This window comes from Orcinus orca, chromosome 19, assembly GCF_937001465.1.
Source record: "Orcinus orca chromosome 19, mOrcOrc1.1, whole genome shotgun sequence".
In the NCBI taxonomy this organism is placed as follows: domain Eukaryota; kingdom Metazoa; phylum Chordata; class Mammalia; order Artiodactyla; family Delphinidae; genus Orcinus; species Orcinus orca.
Window position 1 is genome coordinate 15,071,917 of NC_064577.1, and position 24,485 is coordinate 15,096,401.

At 40.4% G+C, this 24,485-nt stretch overlaps 1 protein-coding gene across 2 annotated transcripts in view; it reads left to right on the forward strand.

Moving 5' to 3' along the window:
- The window catches only part of DNAH9 (dynein axonemal heavy chain 9), a 299,097-nt gene that overhangs the window by 40,138 nt on the left and 234,474 nt on the right, over positions 1-24,485 (forward strand). Inside the window, exons 12-17 of one of the 2 annotated variants that reach the window (XM_004266832.3) lie at positions 859-985; positions 3,812-4,067; positions 4,764-5,005; positions 10,716-10,851; positions 14,430-14,626; positions 14,721-15,145. In XM_004266832.3, the coding sequence (XP_004266880.1) occupies positions 859-985; positions 3,812-4,067; positions 4,764-5,005; positions 10,716-10,851; positions 14,430-14,626; positions 14,721-15,145 (1,383 nt within the window). Of the gene's footprint in view, positions 1-858; positions 986-3,811; positions 4,068-4,763; positions 5,006-10,715; positions 10,852-14,429; positions 14,627-14,720; positions 15,146-24,485 lie in introns of those variants that run through there. The other variant, XM_033422847.2, reaches the window with a different exon arrangement.

A 24,485-nucleotide genomic window follows, 5' to 3' on the forward strand; every position in this document is an offset into this window, starting at 1 on the left:
TGCCCTCTCCTCCCTCAGGTGCAATGTCTACTCACTCTCCCCAGCGCACGATCTGCTGCTCCCTGCCTCAACCTTCGTCCACACTGCTGCTCCTGCCCGGAACACTCACTCCCCCTCACTGCCCAGCTGCTGCTCGTCCTGAGACTCAGTCAAGCATCGCTTCAGCCCCTCCTCCGTGAGACCCTCCCTGGCATCCTCCTCATCACCCCCACCCACCCACCTACCTCTGCCATTCAAAGCCTAATGCCCAGTACATCTGCCCGGGATTGTACTTGCTGCATCCTCTGTTGACCCGTGGTTGCACGACTAGCTACGTTTACCATGGGATGTTTATTCATCGTTTTATCTCCCAAGCCCAAAACACATCAATGTGTAATGACTGAACAGTGAATGTCCGTGAGCCACGTGAAGATTAGCGTGAGAACAAATCTTACCCAATAAATTCTTGCAACATTTACTAGGACTAATCACCACTTCCCTTATCCTCCCAGAAGATCGCATGGAGTCTCTCTTTCTGCTCTCCTCTGATTTAAGCTTTGCCACCTTTAGGAAATGAGGGGTTACCTGCAGGAGCTGACTTGCCCGGCTGAGTCAATGACTCTGACTTAAGAATGTATTCAGGTATTTCACTAATAGCATCTTCAGTTCCTGAGATATATGTATTAAAGATAGATAGATAGATGGATGGTTGGATTAGATAGATAGGTAGCTATAGAGATGTTATATATATACATATATAGCTATGTCATTTATGTTATATATATCTATATAGAGAGATGTATCTTCAGTTAATCATTGCCAGGCATTGGGGAGCTGGGAGGGTGCTCATGAGGTGACCGTCATCTCTGATCCTCACAGGTATAAGACAAGACTCTACGAGGACTGGTGTCAAACAGTATCAGAGAAGTCGCAGTACAACCTTTCCCGGCCACTTCTGAAACGTGATCCAGAGACAAAGCAGATCACTGTCAACTTTAGCCCACAGGTAAGTCCAAAGGCAGTAACTTCCTCTTGGTTTCTGAAGAGTTTCATTTGACTCTGCTGATTTCAAAGGCAAAAAGTCTTTCTATAAGAATATGCAAAAGCTGCTCAAAAGAACTTGCACCCTGGATTTCTTTTTTGGGATAAATCTTAGGGTGTAGTGTTTTCTTAAGTTGTCCACTGTTCACATTTTTCTCCAGGGTCAGCCAGTATATTTGCTTTGATTTTGCACAACAGAAAATATTGCAAAATATCACTTGGTACCATAGTGATACCGTTTGGTACCATAGTCAACTGGGCCTACCTTGAATACACACTGCAGGTGAAGGCTGTTGACTAGATGCTAGAGGACCAACCAAGTGTAACCTGGTTCCTGACTTCCAAGAGCCCACAAGCTAGTTAGAAGCCAGAATCTCAACATGCAAAAGTCTAGTTTCATTAGGTAGCATACGATAAATCTCCAAGGAGTAGCTTTGGAAATGAGACTAGATTATTGGTTCTCAACCAAGGCAATTTTGTCCCAAAAATGGAGACATTTTTGGTTGTCAAACGTGAAGGGGGTGCCAGTAGCACATGGTGTAAGTAGATACAAACTTCCTACAATGAACAGGACAGCACCCCACAGCAAAGAGTTTTTTGTCCCAAACTGTCAATGGTTCTGAGGTTGAGAAACCCTGCTTTAAATAGAAAGGGTAGAAAACTAGTGGGCTGTAGCAGCCATGGAAAGCTTAATGCTGGAGAAAACTATAACCAAAAGCAAGCCCACATCAGGATGTACATCATTCAGCTTAAAAATTGAAGAAAGGTATTGGCCACACCAAGCTAAAGGCAGTCTCCTTTCTGTCTCCTAAAGTTCTGTCTTGATGGCATCTTCCATAGGAATGTAGCGTAGAAAGAGGTGAAAGCTAAGCTGACAGAATATTGGTTTCTTTTGAGATAATTCCAGTTTAAGTAGAACATCAATTCCCCCTAGAATAAAAGTCAACAAAGGGAGTTGGAGGGTTCGTTTCTTCACTTTGGCAAGACATGAGTCTGAGGTTGAACTCATTAAATCCTTGGAGTAATTTTATCAGCATTCGCTTTGAGCAGTATTGAATATTAGATGCCCAAAGAGTTGAGTACCTGGATTACCAACTAGGCTGCAGTCCAGATGGTATAATTGTAGTAATTAAGTCCTTGGTGTAAGACAGCATTGAAGATGGGCCCTCGTCTATATGCTCCGAAGACAAGGTCTCTGTCTGCTTCCATGTGCAGCACATGGTGGGTGCTTTACAGGTGTTTGTAGGTGATAGAAGGGAAAGGAGGAAGAGGAAAGGGGTGAGAAAAGAAAAGTGGAGGGAGATACATACCTAAATTATAATGTGAGTCAGGGGGAGACGACTACAAACACAAGTCAGAGAAGGGCTACGAATATCCCTTGGCTTCCAACCTCAAGCAAAGTGGCAACAGCTATGCTATGAAGAATGAACAGTAACACATCTGTCTTTCTAGAGGAACATGATCAAAGATTTGACCAGGATAAGAATTGTATGGGTTAAAAACATATATATATATATATATATATATATATATATATATATATGTAGTAATTTGTTATATATTAAATAATTTATTTAAATTATTTAAAATTTTCTATTGTTGGACATTTAAATATTTTCTAGTTTTATCAATCTGTATTTCATTGATTCTAGGACACACACGGGTTTTTTATATCTTAATATCTCTGAAAATAGCATGTGTTTATAGTTAAATAAACCACATTTTTTTCTTCCTTAGGTGAAATACTAAAATATTTCTGAATCTGACATAAAATACTACTGATATAAAATACTACTGACATAAAATTTCTGACATAAAATACTACTGAATCTTACCATTAATGGCATCTTATATTTGGATAAAATATGTTATAAATAATGCTACAATAAGCATCTTTAGTTATTACTACACCGTATTTCTTTGGGATAAATGCCTAGAAAGGGGATTGCTGGGCTAAAGGGTGCTCACATTTTGAGAGTTTTAGCGTATTTTATCAATTTGCTCTTCAGAAAGATGTAACTCACGCATTCTCCTGCCAGCAAGATATCATTCATTTCTTCAAAGCACTTCTAACCTGTTGAACCAAAAAATATGTAATATCTCAATGTTGTTTTAATTTGCATTTATTTGACCACTAGTAAAGTAGAAAGTTTTTCATGTGTTCATTGGACATTTATCTTTCTTCTCCTGTGAATTGTTTATTCATATCCGTTGCCCACTTTTGAGTGAAAGTGCTCTCTTTTCCTATGAATTTGTCAGACTATTTGTGAAATATCTGTCAGATATTAAGAAATCTGCTGCAAGTATTTTTATCTGTTGAAGTGTGGCATTTTATTATGTGTATGATATTTTATGCATATAAATTTTATCTTTTATTTTCTGGTTGTACATTTGGAATGGTCTTCTCTACTTCAATATTATATAAATCGTCCACATTTTTTTCATTTTTTGTTTTCATTTTTTACATTTAAATTTTTAATATCTATCTTGCACTTATTTCAATATAAACTCGGAGGCTAAGGTCATTTCCCTGCTAAAGGATTAGCATTTGTCTTAACCCTGAGTAGGGTTATCTGGGCAGGAACGAAGAGCTGGCCCAGAGCCACTGGAAGAAGAGTTGGGAGCCCAGTTGTCTTTTCCTTCTCAGAGAAGATTTAAGGAACCAGTAGGAGCAGAAGTTGAGAAAGGACCCAGAAGGCCCTTGGGCCCCTGGGGTTTCCCAGTCCCGATCGATACGGCTGCTATTCGCTGCCACTGAACTACAGCCACTTATGTCAATTCTTTTCTCCAGCTGATTTCCGTGCTGAAAGAAATGAGTTATCTTCAACCCCAGCAGATGACGCACATCCCTGAGACAGCAGCAGCCATGTTCTCCTCCAGGGAATTCTATCGGCAGCTTGTGGCTAAATTGGAGTTGATGGCAAATTGGTACAACAAGGTTATGAAAACTCTGCTAGAGGTGGAATTTCCATTAGTGCAGGAAGAGCTGCAAAATATCGATCTCTGCCTGAGAGCTGCAGAGGAGACTCTGAGCTGGAAAACAGAAGGTAACAGGAGACCACCTGGGGTCTGGGGAAAGGTTGGAAGTCAAGATTCTAATAAAGTTGGTAGAACCTCACTTCATTCCCCGGTTAATCTGATCTGGGTTTTAAGCACGAGTCTGTCCTCTCAGATATGTGCCCGACGTAGAGAAGACAAGGAGGAACGGCGTCCCTCTTCCGCCTCCTCTGTGTGCCTGGGAGGTTTAGACAGCTTTGCTGCCACGCTCTGGGGAATTTTCACGAACTCTCCCACAGTCTCCAGCATATACTGGGCACTCCATGGAGGAGGATTTTTACTACATTATCATTGTTACTTACTTTTCTTAACTGGACCATAAACATCTTAAATGAGGGAACTATGCATTTACTTTTCTTGTATCCTCCAGTGAAATTCAATAAACTTTCATTGACTGATTAACATGTACAGGGCACCATGTGCAGGACTGTGAGGAGAATATGAAATACAGGGGATGTGACCCCTACCTTCAAAGAGCTCATAACCAAGGGCATAACCAGGGTCATGGTAAGGGGTGGCTTTTTGTTGCAACTAGGAAGGAAAAGGCTCTGATGATTACAAACTAACCTGTGCAGAAAAGTCTTATAAAACCCATAGGTATTAAATCCCTATGTTTCATAGCAACCAGACCTTTCGCTCTACCACTGTAAGCTATTTCAATTAATTCTATCTCTTTTGGGGAACAGGCATTTGGGATTATGTCATTCAGATCACCAATAGTATTCATGATCTTGAACAAAGAGTTCAGAAGACGAAAGACAACGTGGAAGAGATTCAAAACATCATGAAAACATGGGCGTCGCCAATATTTAAGAGAAAAGATGGGAAAAAGGAATGCCTTCTCTCCATGGATGATCAGCGTGATCGAATGGAAGAATATTACAGCCTTATCAAAGAATCTGGCTTTAAGATTCATGCCCTTGTGCAGGTAATAACCAGCCTCTCAGACACACATACCACCAGTACAGGGACAGCATCATGAAGCGTGTTTGGGTGCTAGAAGTGATTTGGAAATTAGAACAATCAGTAGATGCTGTGTCTTCTGCAGTCAGGGATAAAAGTTAAAACTGATAGCAAAAGAGCTAAAACTAATGGATGGGGAGTATGTCAAGTCTCATTCTGGTATCAGTGTGTCAAAGTTAATACGATCTTAATAGTGACACCACTTAGTCGTCACATGACTTAACATCCCGCACCAAACCCCTAGGGGGTAGAAGGAGATGCCAAGGACAGAATCCTAATTTATCCACTGCACTAACCACCCCGAACTCGTCCACACAACCTAGTGTGACCCTGCAGCATCATCCTCATAACCTAGCTCTGCAGAGCCTGGAGATATGCAAGATGACTGTGGTGTCCCTGATGCACTGGGTAAAGAGAAGGAAAAATGCAGAGTGCTACCCTTCATGCAGGAAGGCTCTGCCCTGCTTTGTGATCAGGGCAAACCTTGTGTCTCATCATCCAAGGCTGGATGAGGGAAAAGAGCTATAAATGGCCACCAGCTCCAGCCCTACTGAAGTAGCCGTGGGGTAGTTCTCCTGGGTTGATCTCATGCACAGAGTCAGTAATGAATCACAGTTGTTATCTTTGGGTTTTCTGTGGGTTGAAACACAATAAAATGTTGTACTTTTGACCTTTTAAATGTTCTTTATCTGTTTCCTAGCTTATTAATTTCTGTTCTTTATCATTTCTTTCTGGTTAATTTGGGGTTAGTTTGCTTCTCCTTTTTGTCTAGCCTATAAGGGTTGAAACTTAGAGTATTGATTTCAAGCCTTTCTTCCTTTCTAATGCAAGCATTTGATGATATAAATTTCCCTCTTAGCAGTGCTTCAGTTGCAATCACAAATTTGATCTGCCTCATTTTCATTATCATTCAGTTTAATTATTTTTCTCTTGCGATTTGTTCTTCAACTCATTGGTCGTTTAGAAGTATGTTGTTTAATTTCCACATATTTAGGTCGTCTCTGGATAGCTTAATGAAATTGTTATCTAGTTTAATTCCATTATGGGCAGAGAAAATACTCTGTAAGATTTCATTTGTTTAGAATTCATCAAATCTTGTTCTGTGATGTAGAATGTGGTCTATGTTATTGGATGTTCCTTGTGCAATTGACAATGTTTATTCTTCCATTGTTGGGTGTGACATTCTATAAAATATCAATTAGTTCAAAGTGGTTGATAGTATTGTTCAGATCGTCTATATGATTTCGCAGTTTTTTTGTCTATTTGTTCTACCAGTTACTGAAGCTTAGAATGTTAAAATCTCCACCTATGATTTTGGATTTGTCTGTTTTATCCTTTAGTTCTTTCAGATTTTTCATCAAGTATTTGAAGCTCTGTTAGTAGATGCAAACACATTTATAATTACTGTAACTTCCTGATGAATTGGCCATTTTATCACTATGAAATTATTTTTATTTCTAATAATACTCCCTTGTCTTGAAGTCTTTTTTTCTGATAATTCTATTGCCTTTCTTCCAGATTCACTATTCCTACTTTTTGCATTGTCCATATTTTTCCACCCTTTCACATCCAACCTATTTGCTTCTTTGGATTCAAATTTCTTCTCTTATAGACAGCATATAGTAGAAACTTACTTTTCTACATCTAACAACTTTGCCTGTTAATTGAAATTTTTAGGTCATTACACTTAATGTAATCATTGATATGGTTGGATTTAGCACCACTGTTTTGCTATTTGTTTTCCATTGGCTTCATCTCTTTTTTGTTCCTCTGCTCTTCCTTTCCCACCTTCTTGTTATTAATTGTATATTTTCTAGTATTGTATTTTCATCTCTCAGTTGGCATTTCAGCCTTTACCTTGTTGCGTCACACTTGCAGTGGTTGTTCTAAGTTTTAGTAGGTCTCTCGAACTAATCACAATCTACTTAGAGTTTTCCCATGAAATATAGGAAGCTAGCAACAATTCAAACCACCCAGGAATCTTTTGTAGTGTTGGTGTGTGTGCATGTGTGTGTTTGTGTGTGTGCATAATATACCCCACAACAGAGTATTATAATTTTTTGTTTTAAAAGCTTTGGGGAAAATATTTATAGGGTTTTGTATTTACCCACATAGTCACCATTTCCAGATTTGTTTTTCCTTTCTGTAGAACTAAGTTACCATCTATGGTCATTTCTCTTCAGCCAGAAGAGCTTCCTCTAGTATGTCTTGCAGTTTAGGTCTGCTGATGACATGGTCTCTCAGTTTTTGTTTATCTGAAAATGTCCTTATTTCACCTTTGTTTTTGAAGAAGAGTTTCACAGAATATAAAATTCAGTGTAGACAGTTCTATTTTCCTTTCAGAAGTCATTTCATTGTCTTCTACCCTCTAAGGTTTCTGATGAGAAGCCAGTGTACTGTGTATCTTTGTTCCCCTTTTTTCTCAGGCTCCTTTTAATAGATTCTTTTCAAATAAATTCTTTGTATTTTTTTCCATTCAACTACGATGTGCCTAAGTAAGTTTTCTTTATATTCAGCCTGCTTGGAGTTTGTGAGGTTTTAAATCTGTTTTTCACCAAATTGGGGGGTGGTGGTGGTGGTTAATCAAATTACAACATTCTTGTCTAATAATTCCAACATCTATTTTATTTTCTGAGTCCTTTTTTTAATGTGAAGGAAGTTTATTTTTGTGTCACATAAGTCGAAGGAATAGGCATTCCAGGATTGGTGTGGCAGCTATTTTCTGAGTCTGTTCTTAGTGATTATTTTCTCTCTTGGTTAAATGTCACATTTTCCTGCTTCTTCGCATGTCTAGTAATTTTTTATTATATTCTAGTCATGTTGGATGCCACTTTAGAATCTGGATGTTATTTCCCTTTAAAGAGTTTGTGGTTTTGTTTCGGCAGGCAGTTAACTCACTGGTGGGTCAGCTTGATCCTGTTGAAGCTTTATGTTAAGCTTCCTTAGGGAGAGTCTAAAGAGGCTTTGCTCTAGAATAGAGCTCTAATTCTAAAGCATTGCATTTCTGGAGTCTCAACTGAAGTCCTGGGTTATCTGTGAGGTCTTTTCATTATTTCTGATAGAACACAAACATCTTCCAGCACTATATGACCTTCACAAACTCCATTCAGCTTAGAGCCCCCAGTAACTGTTCTCTGCCAGGCCTTGCAGAATCTTGCCCTAAGTATGTACAGCTTAATCCTCAGTCGGAGATTCAAAAGGACTCAGCAACCTCAGCAGTCCCAAACCCCCATTTCTGTCTTTTCTGCCCAGCAGGAACGATGCTCTAATTGAGGTCCACTTTCCTATGCCATGGTTTGGAAAGTGCCTCTAGGTAGAAAGCCAGGTAGTTGTGAAGCTCACCTTGAATATTTCCCTTCTCTTAGGGATCACATCCAATTACCCAAAATAATTATTTCTTGTATCCCGTTCTGTAGCTGTTTGTAGCAAAAGGGAACGTCCAATCTCATTCCTCTGTCTTGGCTAGGATCAGAAACTTGAGCTATTTCTTGTTAGTTTACAGAAAATTCTGACACGTTTGCTCCTTGTACCATAGTAGATTTGAGGTGAAAGGTATAGATAGCTATATTGATAGGGTGACAGTAGGAAAGAGATAAAACAACTCTACAAGGCAGTCATAAAAACTAAACTGTAGAAGCAAACAGACATACACATTTTAGTAACACCTAAGAGCAACTCTGGATTGTCACTGTGTTATGATTTGCATGACGACGGACTCTCATTAAATCTTTAATCTACTTAGGAAGGAAAGGTATAGGTAATACACTTTAGAAATTTTAGAGTTTTGACATTTAAAAGCAGAATCATGAGATTTACAATATGGCAGTGTTTCCTAAAGGGGTAAGCGTGAGTCACCTAGAAAATTTACTTTTGCAAAGTGGTAACCACGTTCTTTGAAGATGTAAGATAAATGGAAAGTTGCTATAAAAAGGCTGAATGATGAGTAAATGGGACATCTGTACTTGCCATACCACCAGGTCGGTGACTGTATCATGTAAAAGGAGGGAGAGAAAGCCTGTGCATTCCTTTCTGTGTGTACATTTTCTAATTCACTCAGTATGATAAGGTTTTTAGTTAATATTAAATGCCAACAACAAAACACTCCAGCTCATTTCTTTTTTTAAATTTATTTTATAGAAGTATAGTTGATTTACAATGTTGTGTTAATTTCTGCTGGACAGCAAAGTGATTCCGTTATATATATTAATATATATATTCTTTTTCATATTCTTTTCCATTATGGTTTATTACAGGATATTGTAGTTCCCTGTGCTATACAGTAGGACCTTGCTGTTCATCCATCCCATATAGAATAGCTTGCATCTGTTTATCCCAAACTCCCAATCTATCCCTCTGCCACCCGCTTCCCTCTTGGCAGCCACAAGTCTGTTCTCTATGTCTGTGAGTCTCTTCCTGTTTCATAGATATAATCATTTGTGTCATATTTTAGATTCCACATATAAGTGATATCATATGGTATTTGTCTCTCTCTTTCTGACTGACTTCACTTAGTATGATAATCTCTAGTTCCATCCATGTTGCTGCAGATAGCATTATTTCATTCTTTTTTATGGGTGAGTAATATTCCATTGTATATATGTACCACATCTTCTTTATCCATTCATCTGTTGACAGACATTTAGATTGTTTCCATGTGTTGGCTATTGTAAATAGTGCTGCTATGGACATAGGGGTGCAGGTATCTTTTCAAATTAGAGTTTTGTCCAGATATAGGCCCAGGAGTGGGATCCACTCCAGTTCATTTCTAAGGATTATCCAGGAAATGCTTTACTTGCTTGAACCCCAGATTTCTTATGTCTTGAATTATAATGCCCTCTACCATTAGTGTTCCTCCTTCTACCCACCCTGACTTCTGCTCTGATGCAGCTTCCTCCACAGCCATCAGTCAGCATCTATGAAGCACACATTGCATCCATCAGCGTCCCTCCTGAGAAGGTGACCTGACCCCATCCTCCTTTCTCAGGGAGAGGATGAGGCACCACACTTCCTTCATGGGTTAACTTTGTGTTCCTTTCAAGCAAGGGTTATACCCATTAGACAGAATGGGTTTGTTACACACATACAGGCATACCTCATTTTAATGTGCTTTGCTTTACTGTGCATTCACAGATATCGCATTGTTCTGTTTTTTTTTTTTTAATTGAACCCTGCATCACAAGTCTATTCATGCCATTTTTCTTTTTGTCACCTTTTGGTAACTCTCACAGTATTTCAAACTCTTTCATTCTTATTATACTTTTACGGTGACCTATGATCAGTGATCTTTGATACTATTGTGAAACATTATGACTTGCTGAAGGCTCAGATGATGGTTAGCATTTTTTAGCAATGAAGTATTTTTAAATTAAGGTATGAACACTCTTTTTTTTAGACATAGTACTGCACACTTAATAGACTAAAGTATAGTGTAAGCATAACTTGTATATGCACTGGGAAACCAAAAACTTTGTGTGACTGACTTTATTGCAATATTGGCTTTATTGCAGTGGTCTGGAACCAAACCCGCAGTATCTCCAAGGTCTGCCTGTAACAGAAAATTCTTCATAACAGTGCAATTTTTCTCCATGTGTTCTTTTCATTCCCATTAATGATAATAAGACCAGTTCTCCCATATTATTAAACATGGTTTATATCCATTCTTCTTTATTTTGTAGGAAAACCTGGGTCTTTTCTCAGCAGACCCAACCTCCAGTATTTGGAAGACTTATGTTAACTACATTGATGATATGTTGGTGGATGGATTCTTTCTTGCCATTGAGTGCTCTCTCAAGTATCTCCTGGAAAATACTGGTATTTACTGGCTTATGGATGTGGTTTATTACTGGGAAGGTAACAGTAATAGCATCTATTGAGTTACAGTGAAGTGCAATTGAGTGCTCTGTGACTTTTCCCAAAGTGTCGTGAACATTTTGTGAATTATAACAAAGGCATTGCATTTCTAAATTGTCCAATGATAAAAGATTTCTCTCTCTTCAAAACTCAGATGATAAATCAGGCTTTAAGATAGTGAAGCCCATAGCAAAAGCAAAAATATAAAAGCCAATTCAGTCTAAATGAAGCTCCAGTGAGGAGGAGTGAGTAAGCTGGAGCAGCTCCACCTGGACTTGACTCATAGCAGCGGGAGGGGACATTCCCTGCCTTCAAGCTGAATGTACTGTATCTCTGTGGCCTTTTGAGAACACAGGGAGGTTGTAGTAGCCAGCTTACATGGAAGAATCAAGTTTTTCTATGTAAAAAGAGTCAGACAAGAAGCTAGGAATGAGGTAGCTTTTAGAAGGAAAGGGAATGTCAAGGAGGCAATGGGCATTCTTTGAAGCTGTTAAAAGATAGCCAAGGGCTTTGAATTTATGGTCCATACACAGAGTCAAAGATTGTATAGTAAAGGCTAACCTTGGTTTGTAAGGGATGGGATGGAAAGGGCAGAAGAGTTCAGGAATAAAGTTGAGTTATACCTTTCGCATTCTGGTAGATTCTGAGGAGCTCAGCAAGGGTGAAGTATGAGGTGAGGATGAAGGTGAGATAAGAACTTAGTCCATTGAGCCCAACCCAAGGAAAGAAATCAGATGCAGAGTTAAAATAGGTGGGCTGAGACCCATGTCCAGATATCCAGCCCATGCAAGAGGTTGACAGTGCAGAGAGGAGCAAGGCCAGCGCTGGGTGTAGCTCAGATGGGCAACACCCACCCTCACCCCCACCCCATGGTCCTAGTAGGTGGAGTGACTGAGGTCAGAGGCAAGGTCTTTGCTTTCATGGTGCAAGGTGCTCCAAATTAAGGAGATAGAGAAGCAGGAAATGGGCTCTGACATAGTCAACAAGGCGGGGAGGTCACCTTCTAGAACCTGGGGCATCAAACACAGGCACCGAGACTGGAAAACTGGTTCCTAGGGACCAGCGCCAACGGTGCTCATCTTAGTGAATTGACCAAACCTCCTCTGATACTGGAGGTTGGGGGTCCCGTCACTTAGCCCTCCTCTAGATCTAGGAGGATACCCCAGCCACACTTGAGTGCAGGCACTGCATAAGGGACTCACCCTAGGCCAGTGTCTATCCAGCTCTTCTGATCTGGGCTGTCCGATGTGTCACTTGTCCTCCTCCTCTCATGAGGAGAAGAGCGTGGGAGCAAGAGGATGGGGACAGGGGATGGTAGCCAAAGTCACCTTCCCTCCATGGAAACGGGGGGAAAGGGAACACATTTCCTTCACGAAATAGAATGGGCAGGAGCTGGACCTAGTGGCTGCCTGAGCAGAGGAGCTATAGATAACATTAAAAGGCGCTGGTTACCAAGGCAAAGTGAAGGAGCCTAAAGAGAGTGGCCTCCAAGAGGAAAATCACCATGACCCTTTGCCATAGCCCAGGTGGACAACTTTATTCCCCTGGTCCACCTTACCATTTCCACTTCTCGTGTTTGGTCAAACCAATACTATTCCCATGGCTCGGGCTGGCCTCCCAGCCATCTCTCAGAATCCACACCCTGCCTGGGTTAAATGCTACCCACTCTATCCAGGAGCACTCTTCCTCTTCTCAATTCTTAAAGCGATTTGCTTGTACCAGGGGCGTGGAACCACCAGGACCATCCGACTTGTACAGTAATTATGTTGCCATTGCATCTAACATAGGGATTCGGTTCTTATGTCGGCACATAGGGCAAAATCTCATATAGTAACGTGTTCTTGAAAGTCTTTTAAATCCTTTAAACTATATGCAACCCAACCTATTAAATTATAAGTACCTAATGCATGTAGGAATACAGAATATATCATGAGTACATATACAAAGCATAATTTTACTGATTTAAAAAAAAATTACTCTATAATAATAGTATAGGGCTTCCCTGGTGGCGCAGTGGTTGAGAGTCCGCCTGCCGATGCGGGGGACGCGGGTTCGTGCCCCGGTCCGGGAGGATCCCACATGCCGCAGAGCAGCTGTGCCCGTGAGCCATGGCCGCTGAGCCTGCACGTCCAGAGCCTGTACTCCGCAATGGGAGAGGCCACAACAGTGAGAGGCCTGCGTACCGCAAAAATAATAATAATAATAATAATAATAGTATAATTACTGTGATATTGGTAAACTTGCACTTCCTTAAGTTAAATATGCACTGGATGGGACACTCCTGAGTCCAGTAATGCAGATATCATCCTTACAGTTTTGAAGGCAAAGCCTTAGTCTTACATATCTTTGAGGGTCCCACAGTTTTTTAGTTAGGGAGAATGGCTAAGCAGTGGTAAGAAGAACGCCATCAATAATGTGGCTTAAAGGACATGGAAGTCTGTCCCCCGGGTTCTAGTCCAAAGCGAGCACTCCAGGTTAGTTGCAAATTCCTTCCGTCCTGTGGTTCCACTGCTTTCTAGGGCCTGGTCTTCATTTCCATGGTTGAGCCGGATCACTGCTGCATGCCGGCTCCAGCCTGTGAGAGGGCAAAGAGGGCACAGAGGAGGCCCCCTGCTGCTTCGTGGACCGCAGCCCAGAAGTGGCACCTCTTCCCACATCCCACTGGTGAGGGAATCACATTGCCATACCTAACTGCAAGCCCACCCACTTATACCTCTATTTCCAGGGAAGAAGGGATAATGGATTTCCATGAGTAGTCTCCACTGCCCGTGATGTCCAGCATGCAGCAGTCTCCTAAATACTTTTACAGTCAAAAAATATATGAAAATAAGTGGTTATTAATAAGAGTCTAAGCATTTATCTTGTACTTGGAACATCTTGTTCCATATTATATTTTTATTTAAATTTAGCAAGACAAGTTAGTCTAGCAAGTAATCAGGGGTTTGTTAATCATTTATACTGTTTTTAAAAATCTTATCACTACAGAACTACAGAATTAAAATAAGTTCTGTTTTTACAGAAAAGGAGCAGAAGGGATAGGATTGTGACTTTTTTTTTCACGCCTACACGACGTTGGACAAGCACACCCTTGTTCCCCTAGTGGCTGCCAATGGGGAATGGCCTGGTTTGTGCACAGGAAGAAATCAGCTGCTTCCAAGAAACTGGCTTTGCAAAATCAACCTCTTCTCAGTCAGAGGCTGTACTGCCTCCCAGGAGATGTTTGGGAATGCGGAAGGGGACTGGCTTGGGTTGATCAGTCACTAGGACGTGCTCTCTGAGGACAAGGAGAGTAAATGTCCTGCAATGCCCAGGATAGCCCTACACAAGAATTAGCCTGTTCCAAATGTCAGTGGTTCCCCTGTCAATAAACACTGCAGGACTGCCACCCTCACCTTTTCTGGGGTGTTAGCAAATTTTACATTTCCATTTTCTTATACCCAAACAGCTCATCTAAAGGAAAGAAATGCTCTGAGTGCTTTTAAAACAGTATTGCATTTTGCCTACGTTGGCCATTCTCTTCTGTTTTCCTTGTTTTTCAGAATGTAAGGCAGGACTCACCCCAATATTTGAAGCACAACTGAGCTTAGCCATCCCAGAATTGGTTTTCTGTCCATCTCTGGAGCCTGGAGTGAAGGGTGGCTTCTACGACATTGTTGAGGGTCTCATCACCAGCATTTTTAGGATATCGTCCTTGGTTCCACGGCTTTCCCCTCAAAGCGGCTCTCCCCATTATCAGGTACTGGATCTGCAAGCATCCTGCCCTCCCATCAGATCTGGAGCCCCCTGTGAAGTGCTGGTGTCACCCGCCTGGTTTTGTCTTGCTCCCCTAGGTTGACTTGGAGGCCATGCCTGATCTGGCAGGCATGCGGGGCGAGCTGATGGGGCGGGTGCAGGGCATGATGACCCTCTGCTGCGGCTATCGGAGCACCCTCAGCCAGTATTCCTACCTCTACGTGGAGGACCGGAAGGAGGCTCTGGGCCAGTTTCTGCTATATGGGCACATGCTCACAGCAGAGGAGATGGAAGCCCATGCTGAGGATGGCATTCCAGAGAACCCGCCCCTGCTCCATCAGTTCAAAGTGCAGATCGACTGCTACGAAAAGCTCCATGAAGACGTGAGCAGGCTGGAGCCCATCCAGGTGTTTGACAGCTGGATGAAGATTGATGTGCGGCCCTTTAAAACGTCTCTGCTGAATATAATTAAGAAGTGGAGCCTCACGTTCAAACAGCACCTTGTGGATTACGTCACTCACAGGTAACACAGTCCTGCTAGCTTCCCGGGCTGTCAGGAACACCATGTTTTTAATCTTCTTCACATTTTTATCCATAGGTTCTTGGTTAAATTAAAAATTAAAACAGCGGGTTGGAGGTTCCAGGCTTTTGGACACCAGCAGTAACGTTAGTCCTGCCCTCTCGTTTGTTCATCAGACCTGGCCTCTTTCTGTTTCGTTTTCCATTTGGTGCCCAGTGTGCGAAAGGCACTCAGTAAGTGGTAAATAATGTTAGAGACAATAATAGCAGATCTAACCTCCCTTTACAGCTCTGACTGTGAAATCTCTTTAAGCCTGAGAAGCAGAGGGGGTCTAATGGGCCTCTTAGATTTTATTTCTCCCACTTACTGCTTGTCTCAGATTATCCAGCTGTGAAGCACGGAAGCCCCTAGATCTACACACCCCTGATGCCTGCCAGAACCACTCTAGCTGTGTGACAGATTGGATATGAAACTCTGTCTGTTCCACCATAGACCTAGACCACCCAGCCCAGCACCAGGCTCTCTAAGCCAGAGCACCAACCTCTAGATAAATAATCAAGTAGGTTAATAGTCTCCCTGTTACTTCACCTTAGCCTTGTCCTCACAGGTCTGCAGAATCTCAGCTCCCAGCCCCTCCCCACAGAATCCTGTGGAGTGTTCAGTGATCAGTCTTTGGTGTATTAGCTGATGCTGCAGGGGAGCCCTCCCCAGAGTTTGGTGCTGGTCTTGCTTGCCGCTCAGTGATGTGGAAGGGAGACAGCCAAGTCGAGAATGCATCTATCTACAAACAAATTTTGAGAGACTTTGCAAGGGTGATGGTTCTGCACTCTAGAAAAGCCGCAGAAAATCATTTTGGGATGTTTCAAACAGGGCTTTCCAAGTGTTGTTTAAGAAGCAGCAGCCAGTTTCCCACACTTGAGAGCCAAGAAAGGGAAGCAATGGTGGCAGTTGGGGAGGTGGCAGTGTTGCCCCTGAATGGAGTACTGTTGAGGGGACAGCTCTGTGCTCTCTGGTCCCTCTCCATTAGCAGGTCTGGTGACCCAAGGACATGGGAACATGTTTCAGATGAAGATTTTATTATTATTTAGGTATGGCAAGGCCACAAGATCAGGAGATGACTGCTATTGAAAAGATAGTTTGTTAGATCCCAAGAGGAGGGGGGCACAGCACACCATGCAGGGCCAAATGGGGGGCACCAGTGTTAATCAGGAAGCAGAGGGAGTGAGGAGAAACGTGGGCAGAGCTTTTATTACGGCTTCCATGGAGAAGAATGGGCAAGACATTCTTCTCCAGGTTTAGGAGCAGGTTTAGGATTGTCTAGTTCTTTTAATAATTTTAACAGGCTCTGGGGTGTAGGGGCTGTCTTTTGTTGTCTGGTACCTGGCTGTGGGATTATAGGGCAGGTGAACTGTGGCCTGGAGAATGAGAGCCAGATGGAGGAGGTGGTTGGGGATATGGATTTTGGATTGATTGGCTTGCATTTGAAAGGCACAGTCAAAAGCAGGTTGTTTACTATCTCTAGGAACTGGCTAACCCTGGGAGGGTCAATCCCTCCAGGGCCGACAAGACCCTAAATGTCAGAGCATCAGAAACACAGGGTTGATACAGGGCATAGTTACAGCAGCTTCCATGTGTCCCTACCAGGTGAGGCTTCACAGGATGTAACAGTTGTTTTAACAGGAAAACACATGATAGAGCACTGAGAAGGCCTGAGTCCTCCTTGAACCCCTGTTTCCTTGTCTCTGAAAGAAGACAGTTTGACTGGATTCCTGTAAGGTGCCTTCCAGTTTTAATAGTTGATGATCCATAAACTGACTACTTTGCTACACTTTGGGAGAATGTCTCATTGTGTTCTCAAAGATTAGATAAAAAAAAGAAATAATAAGAACAATAAAAAATATTTATTATTGAGTGTCTACTATGTACCTTGTAATTCTGTGATTTCCACCTTCTCTTAGTAGGTGTCAGGATTAATCCCACCTTGCCTTACATAAATACTTCATTTACTGACAGAAATCCAATCCTTCATTATCATCTGTCTCATTCAGCTTGGACTGCTATGATATTGCGATTTGTAATAAGACATATATATTGGATTGACCAAAAAGTTCATTCGGATTTTTCCATAAGATGCATGGGAAAACCCGAATGAACTTTTTGGCCAACCCAATATTTGGTCTTCATCCCTGTTTCTGGCAAAAGCTCCTATAACCCTTGTATTTCCTAAGTGATGAGAGCCATAAAGGTATCTTTTGTTATGTTAATGGTAACTTTTGGACCTCACCTATGGATGGGGGGCGGTTGTCAGAACAACCAACCATGTGATTAGAGGTTGAAACTTTCAGTCTTATTCCCCAGAACTCCAGGGAAGAGAGAGGGGCTGGGGATTGAATCAGTCTCCAATGGCTGATGGTATAATCAGTCATACCTGTGTAATAAAGTCTCCATAAAACCCAATAAGATAGGGTTTCAAGAGCTCCCAGTTTGTGAATGTGTGGAGATTCGGAGGAGTGGTGCATTCAAAGAGGGTATAGAAGCCCCACATCCTTTCCCATACCTTGCCCTGTGCATCTCTTCCATCTGGCTGCTCCTGAGTTATATCCTTTTATAATAAACCGGTAATCTAATGAGTAAACAGGTTCTCTGAGTTCTGTGAGCCACTCCAGCAAATTAATCAAATGCAAGGAGGAGGTCATTGGAACCTCTGTCCTATAGCTGGTCAGTCAGAGGCAAGGTGACAACCTGGACTAGTGTTTGGGTCTGAAGCGGGTGAGGCAGTCTTGTAGGACTGAGCCCTTAACCTATGGAATCTCCAGGTAAATAGTGTCAGAATTGAGTCAAGTTGTAGGACAGGCAGTTGGTGTTGGAGAATTGCTTGGTGGTGTGGGGTGCCCCCCTACCCACCCATAGGCATTGGAATTGGTATTAGGATCCTTGTAGCTGCCATAACAAAATACCACTGACTGAGTGACCTGAACAACACAAATTTATTTCTCACAATTCAAGAGGCTAAGAGGTCTAAGATCAAGATGCCAGTCAATTTGATTTCTGGTGAGAGCTCTCCTCCTAGCTTGCAGACAGCCATCTTCTCACTGTGTCCTCACATGGCCTTTACTCAGTTCCTGTGCACAGATAGAAAAAGAGAGATCTCCCTCTTCCTTTTCTTACAATGCCACTAATCCCTCATGGTGACCCCACCCTGATGACCTCATCTAACCCTAATTATCTCCCCAAAGGCCTCAGCTCCAAATACCATCACAAATGGGGAGTTGGGGCTTCAACATATGAATTTGTGGGAGACACAGACATTTAGTCCATAGCATCATCTTAACTCTCATCCCCATTCAGCTCCTTATGGAGCTCAGTCCCACCCTTGCCCTTACAAAGCTCAGTCCCACCCTTGCCCTTACAAAGCCCTCCCCTGTGCTCTTCCCCTGGACCTCAGGATCTTGCATCAGCAAAGTCCACTGTCCCTTCGTCTTCTCTCATCCTTTTTTTGCTCTAACTGAAGCCCAGCTCTCTCCTGAGGATACTGCTTCCCTGCAGCCCTCCCAAGTAGGGCTGATTTTTCTACTATATCCTTCTTACCACTGGGCCTAGAGGTAGATGAGATATTCTTGCTCTTAGTTGCAGCTTCCAAACCATTCCACCTGGTCCTCCCTCAAAATCTCTGGCTCCACTGGAGTGAATTCTATCAGACAGTAAAACCTGCCACTTGTCCCTGCCACAGTCACCTGCCAAGCCCTTAGCCATTCCTCCCCTTCGTTGCAGGTCATGTCATCTGGCTCAGTCTCCCTTTCCCATCCTTCTGCTAATAATCATCCTCAGTGGCTCAGCATCCACATGGAGCCTTCATTATACCTGCCTCTCATTTTCTTGACCTCTCTCTCCATTGCCCTTTCCTTCCGTCGTACCTCTGCTATCTAATTCTGTGTTGTGCCCTCGGTGGCGTGGAAGGAAAGATGAGCAAGTACTTGCTTCCCCTTCAAAATCTCAGGTTAAAGTGTTCCATTCTCTGACCACCACTTGGTATCTTTCCAGCTCACTTACTTGGCAACGGTGCCATGCAAAGTTCTTCAGACCCATCAGGATTTCCAATCCATTGGTCCCGATGCTTTATCGGGATAGCTCAGTGTTTATCACCCTTGCTTCCCATTCCCGTTCCCACCTCATAAAACCCTGACTGTTTAAACTCAGTGCCCCACACCTGCACCTGAGCAATTCATCCTTGGATGAAGGAAAAACAAACCAGTCTTCTGACCAATCTCATATTAAATTTATGAACATAAATTTTTTTATGAACATTTTCATAGATTCTTCCCAACTCCCATAGACTCTTTTTTTCCTCTCTCCTTAAACCTCAAATATCCTCTCTGCCCTTATAGCCTTGCCTCTCATTTCACTGAAAAATTAGAACCAATCACAAGAGAGCTAACGCACCTTTTACCAACAAATCTACCAACCTACCTGCATTTGAAGCTATACATTCAACTACCTCTCCTGTTACAGTGAATAAGCTGGTTTTCTAAGTCCAGCCTCTTTCTTCTCATCTACTCGAGAACTTACTTCCTTAAATATTCCCTATCAGCAACACCATCTATTTTCATACATTTTCCACAGCATGCAAATATATTGTCACATCTGGCATCTTAAAAAAAAGAAAGGAACACGGTCCCAGGAGTCCTTCCAGCTACAGCATCATTTCTGTGTGCCCTCCTTCATAGCAAAATTCCTCAAAAGGTGTGTCTATACTTGATCCCCTTACTTCTTCATCTTCCATTCTCTCTCTACAAGAAATTTTATTATGTAATGTAGCATAGGGGCTTCCCGGGTGGTGCAGTGGTTAAGAATCCACCTGCCAACACAGGGGACATGGGTTTGAGCCCTGGTCCCGGAAAATCCCTTGTGCCGTGGAACAACTAAGCCCGTGCACCACAACTACTGAGCCTGCGCTCTAGAGCTCACGAGCCACAACTACTGAAGCCCGTGTGCCTAGAGCCGGTGCTCCGCAGCAAGAGAAGCTACTGCAGTGAGAGGCCCGCGCACTGCAACAAAGAGTAGCCCCGCTCACCACAAGTAGAGAAAACCCACCCACAGCAATGAAGACCCAATGCAGCCAACAATAAATAAAATAAAATAAATTAAGAAAAAAGAATTTTTTTAAAATGTAGCATACGTATGATTTAGAGAAAAATATTAAAACGAATACTCTCATTTACTTTATCCAGCGAAGAAACAGAACATTAGCTACATTTTAAAATTCCCTTACGTACTCTTCCCTGATTAAATCCCTCTTCCTCCCTACCAGATGTCACCCCTGCCCTAAATGTGAAATAATCCTTCCCATACTTTTCTTCATGGCTTAGTGTGTGTGTGTGTATGTGTATATATATATATATATATATATATATATATACATACATACACACATACACACACACAGAGATATACATATATTGAGATTTCCATTTTAAAGCTATAAAAATGAAACAGTGTTGCATACTATATATCCCTCTGTCCTGTTTCTTTTATTCAGCATTATATTTGAGACCCATGCACGCTGAGAATATAGCAGTAGTTCATTCATTTCCACTGCTGTAGGGTATCCCATCATCTGAATATGCTACAATCTATCTATCCATTCTGTGGTTAATATGGTTGTTTCAGATGGTTTCACTAATATCAGCAAGGTTGCTATGCATTCTCTTATACAGCTATCACGGTATCCATGAGCAAACATGGCTCTAGGGTGTATAGCTAGGAGTGGAATTGCTGGGTCAGTGCAGGTAATGACAACTCTTGCCAAGGTGGATCGGCCATTTATGAAGATTCCAGTCCCCAACACCTCTTGCTGCTGACAGATTGTTTACTGCTGGCCATTCTGCTGGGAGCTTAGTGGTATCTCGCTGTGATAGACATTTTACATTACTCTCACTATGAATAAAGTGGCTCATCTTTTTGTGTTTTTGGATGAGTCATTATGCTTCCTATTCTGTGCTTCTTCATAGCTCTTGCCCATTTTTTGTTGGACTTTATCTTCTCCCTTTTTATACTTAGAAGTGATTTATATATTGTATGTCTAATCCTTTGCTGATTGTACATATTACAGATTTAGTCTCCCGTTTTGTGGCCCGTCTTCCCACTCCATTTATGGTATATTTTGATGACAAGTTCATTTTTATGTAGCCAAATGTGTCCATCTTTCCCTTGTGTTTTCTTCTTTTCTCTTGTTAAATAAATCCTTTCTTGTCCTGAGATCCTGATGATACTCTCCTACATCCTCTCCTACAAGTTTTATCTTTTGCGTTAAATAGCTCTTTGTCGGTCACTGCATTAATATGATGCAGTCCTAATTACTGTAGCTCTGTAATAAATCTTGATATCTGGCAGAGCGAGTCCCTACCTTGTTCACTTTCGTTAAGAATGTCTCAGTCATTCTCGGCCCTTCCTTACTATTTTACATACATTTTAAAATCAGTTTGTAGAAGAAAAAATCCATTGGGATTTTGATTATACTTGCAGTGACTATAGATCAATTTGAGGAAAATTGTCATCTTTGTAGTAATGGGTATTCCTAAGAACATGTTATCTCTCCATTTATCTTCCTTAATATCCTTCAATGAAATTTTGTAATCGTTTCCTTTAAAATGATTTTCACGTCTTTCTTAAGATTTATTCCTTAATATTTTATTTTTTGTTTCCTAGTGTAAATGATATTTTAAAATCATATTTTCCATGGAAATGAATTGACATTTGTATGTCGATTTTGTATCAAGCAACTCTACTAAATAAGTTGTTAATTCTAATAATTCATCTGTGTACTCTCTGGGGTTTGCTATGTGCATAGTCATCATCTACAAATTTATGATAATTTTATTTCTTCCTCCTCAGTCTTTTTTTTAAAATGCGTTTTATCGCTATTTCTTATCTGACCACACTGACTAGGACTGTCAGTATAACATCGAATAAAGTGGTGATGGTAAGTATCCTTGTCTTGTCCCCGATCTTAAAGCGGATACTTTCAACATTTCATTACTTAGTATAATACTCCGTGAGTTTTTTATGGCATCTCTTTATCTGATTAAAGAAGTTCTCTTCTAGTCCTAATGTGTTAAGAGGATTTAGCGAAAATGGATATAACATTTTATCAATCGCTTTTTCTAACTCCATTAAGATAATTCTGTTTTTTTCACCTCAATATGTTAAAGTTGTGACTATATTATTTGGTTTCTAATACTGAACCAACCTAGCATTACTGAGTTAAGCCCAACATGAAATATTGTCTTTTTCAATATATTCATTGTTTGATTTTGTTTGCAGATATTTTAGTTAGCACTGATGTGTCTGTTTTTGATGAAACAGGCTTTCAGTTTTTCCTTTCTGTAACATCTTTGTCTGATCTTGCTCTGTGGTTTTCTAGCTTCATAAAATGGGTTAGGAAGTAACCTTCTTGTTTTTTCTCCGTAAGAGTTGGTGTAAGATTGAAATTCTCTAATCCTTGAAAGTTTAAATCTCCTATTGAAACATCTGGCTTGGTATTTTGCTTGTGGCAAGATTTTTACCTGTAATTTCTCTAATGTTTATAGGAATATTAAGGTTTTCTATTCCTTAGTAAGTCATATTTTTCTAGGGATATATCCATTTCATGTAAATCTTCAAATTATGAAATTTATATTATGCTCTTACCTGTTTAATCTCTACAGAATCTATGGATATGTTCCTTTTTAGATTTCTGTTCATTTCTATTGTGCTTTCTGGCTTCTTTACTTAATTAATCTACCAAGAGATTTACAAAGAACAATCTTATGAACCCATTGATCCTCTTTATTATAATTTGATTTCTATTTTGATAATTTATTCTTTTATGTTTATTATTTCCTTCTATTTTCTTTGGGTTTATTTTCTGTCCTTTGGCTAAGTTAAGATGTGTGCTTCGCTATTCACCTTGAGCCCTCTGTCTTTTTTAATGTAACACTTAAAGTTATAAGTTCCCTTCTAAGTACAATTTTACCTACATCTCACAAGTCTTAGTAATAATCAAGCTCTAAATATTTTTAACATTCATTATGATGTACTTATATATTTTTTTAATCTTAAAACGTGGGTTCTTCTAGTTGCATTTCTGTCATTAATTTCTAACAATTGTATTGTGGTCAGAGAATGTAACATATGTAATAAAAAGCTTCTGAAATTTGTTGAATTTGGTCAGTTTTTATAAATGTTCTGTGCATATTTGAAAAAAAATGTGTACTCTATAAATGTTGGGTATAATGTTCTGTGCATGCCTATTTGATCAAATTTGTTTTCTTCAAATCCACTATAACCTCGCTGCCTTTTTTTTTGTCTGCTTAATTTATCAATTACTGAGATAACTGTGTTAAAAATCTACCACTTTGATGGTAGAGTGTCAATTTCTCCTTGAAATTCTGTCACTTTTTGTTTCATATTTTTAAAGGTTATGCTATGTGAGCATACAGCGTTTGACTTTTTATATATTCCTGGAAAATTGAATCTTTTAGCCACACGTTAAAAATCTTTTATCACTAGCTATATTTCTTGTGTTAAAGTGTGTTTTGTTGTATATTAGTATAACAAAACCAGTTTCCTTTGTATGACATTTGCCTGGTGTCTCTTATTTTATCCTCTGGCTTTCAATATTTCTGTGCCTTTATATTAGAAGAGATCTTTATAATTGATATAGAACTGAATGTTTTATCTACCTTAATATCTTTCTTTTATCTGGAGCATTTTGTTCATTAATGTCTGTTGTGCTATATTTGAATTCATTTGTACCATTTTATTGTGTCTTCTCTATTTGTTCTTCTTTTCTTTGTTTTCTTTCTTGCCTGCTTTGGGTTGCATTTTTTAAAATATTTTCTTTTATTTTTCCTTTTTCTTATTCCATTTTTTTTCCCTTCTGCTAATTTGGATGTTGTGCTATCTAAGTCTTCTTTTCTAATAGTTAACCATAGCTATTTTTAAAAACATTCTTAAAAGGAGTAAACTAATCAGTACTGTTACTCTTTTCACAACCAATACAAGGACTTTAGTTTGATCTCAACCGTTCATACATCAAATTATATTCTATAATTCCAAGTAATTTCAGTTGTTCTCTGCTATTTATCTAAACTCCACAAATCATACTTTATTTTTATACACTCACTGTTTATTTAAATTCATCTACATATTTACCAATATCTTTGCTCATTCCATCTTCCTACAGTACAGACATGCTATCTGAATTGTAGTCATTAGAAGGTCCGTTAATAAGGTTCTTTTGGTAAAACTCTCATTCTTTTTCTCTCCAAGTGCATGTATTTTGCCCTTGTTCTTGAAAAAATTG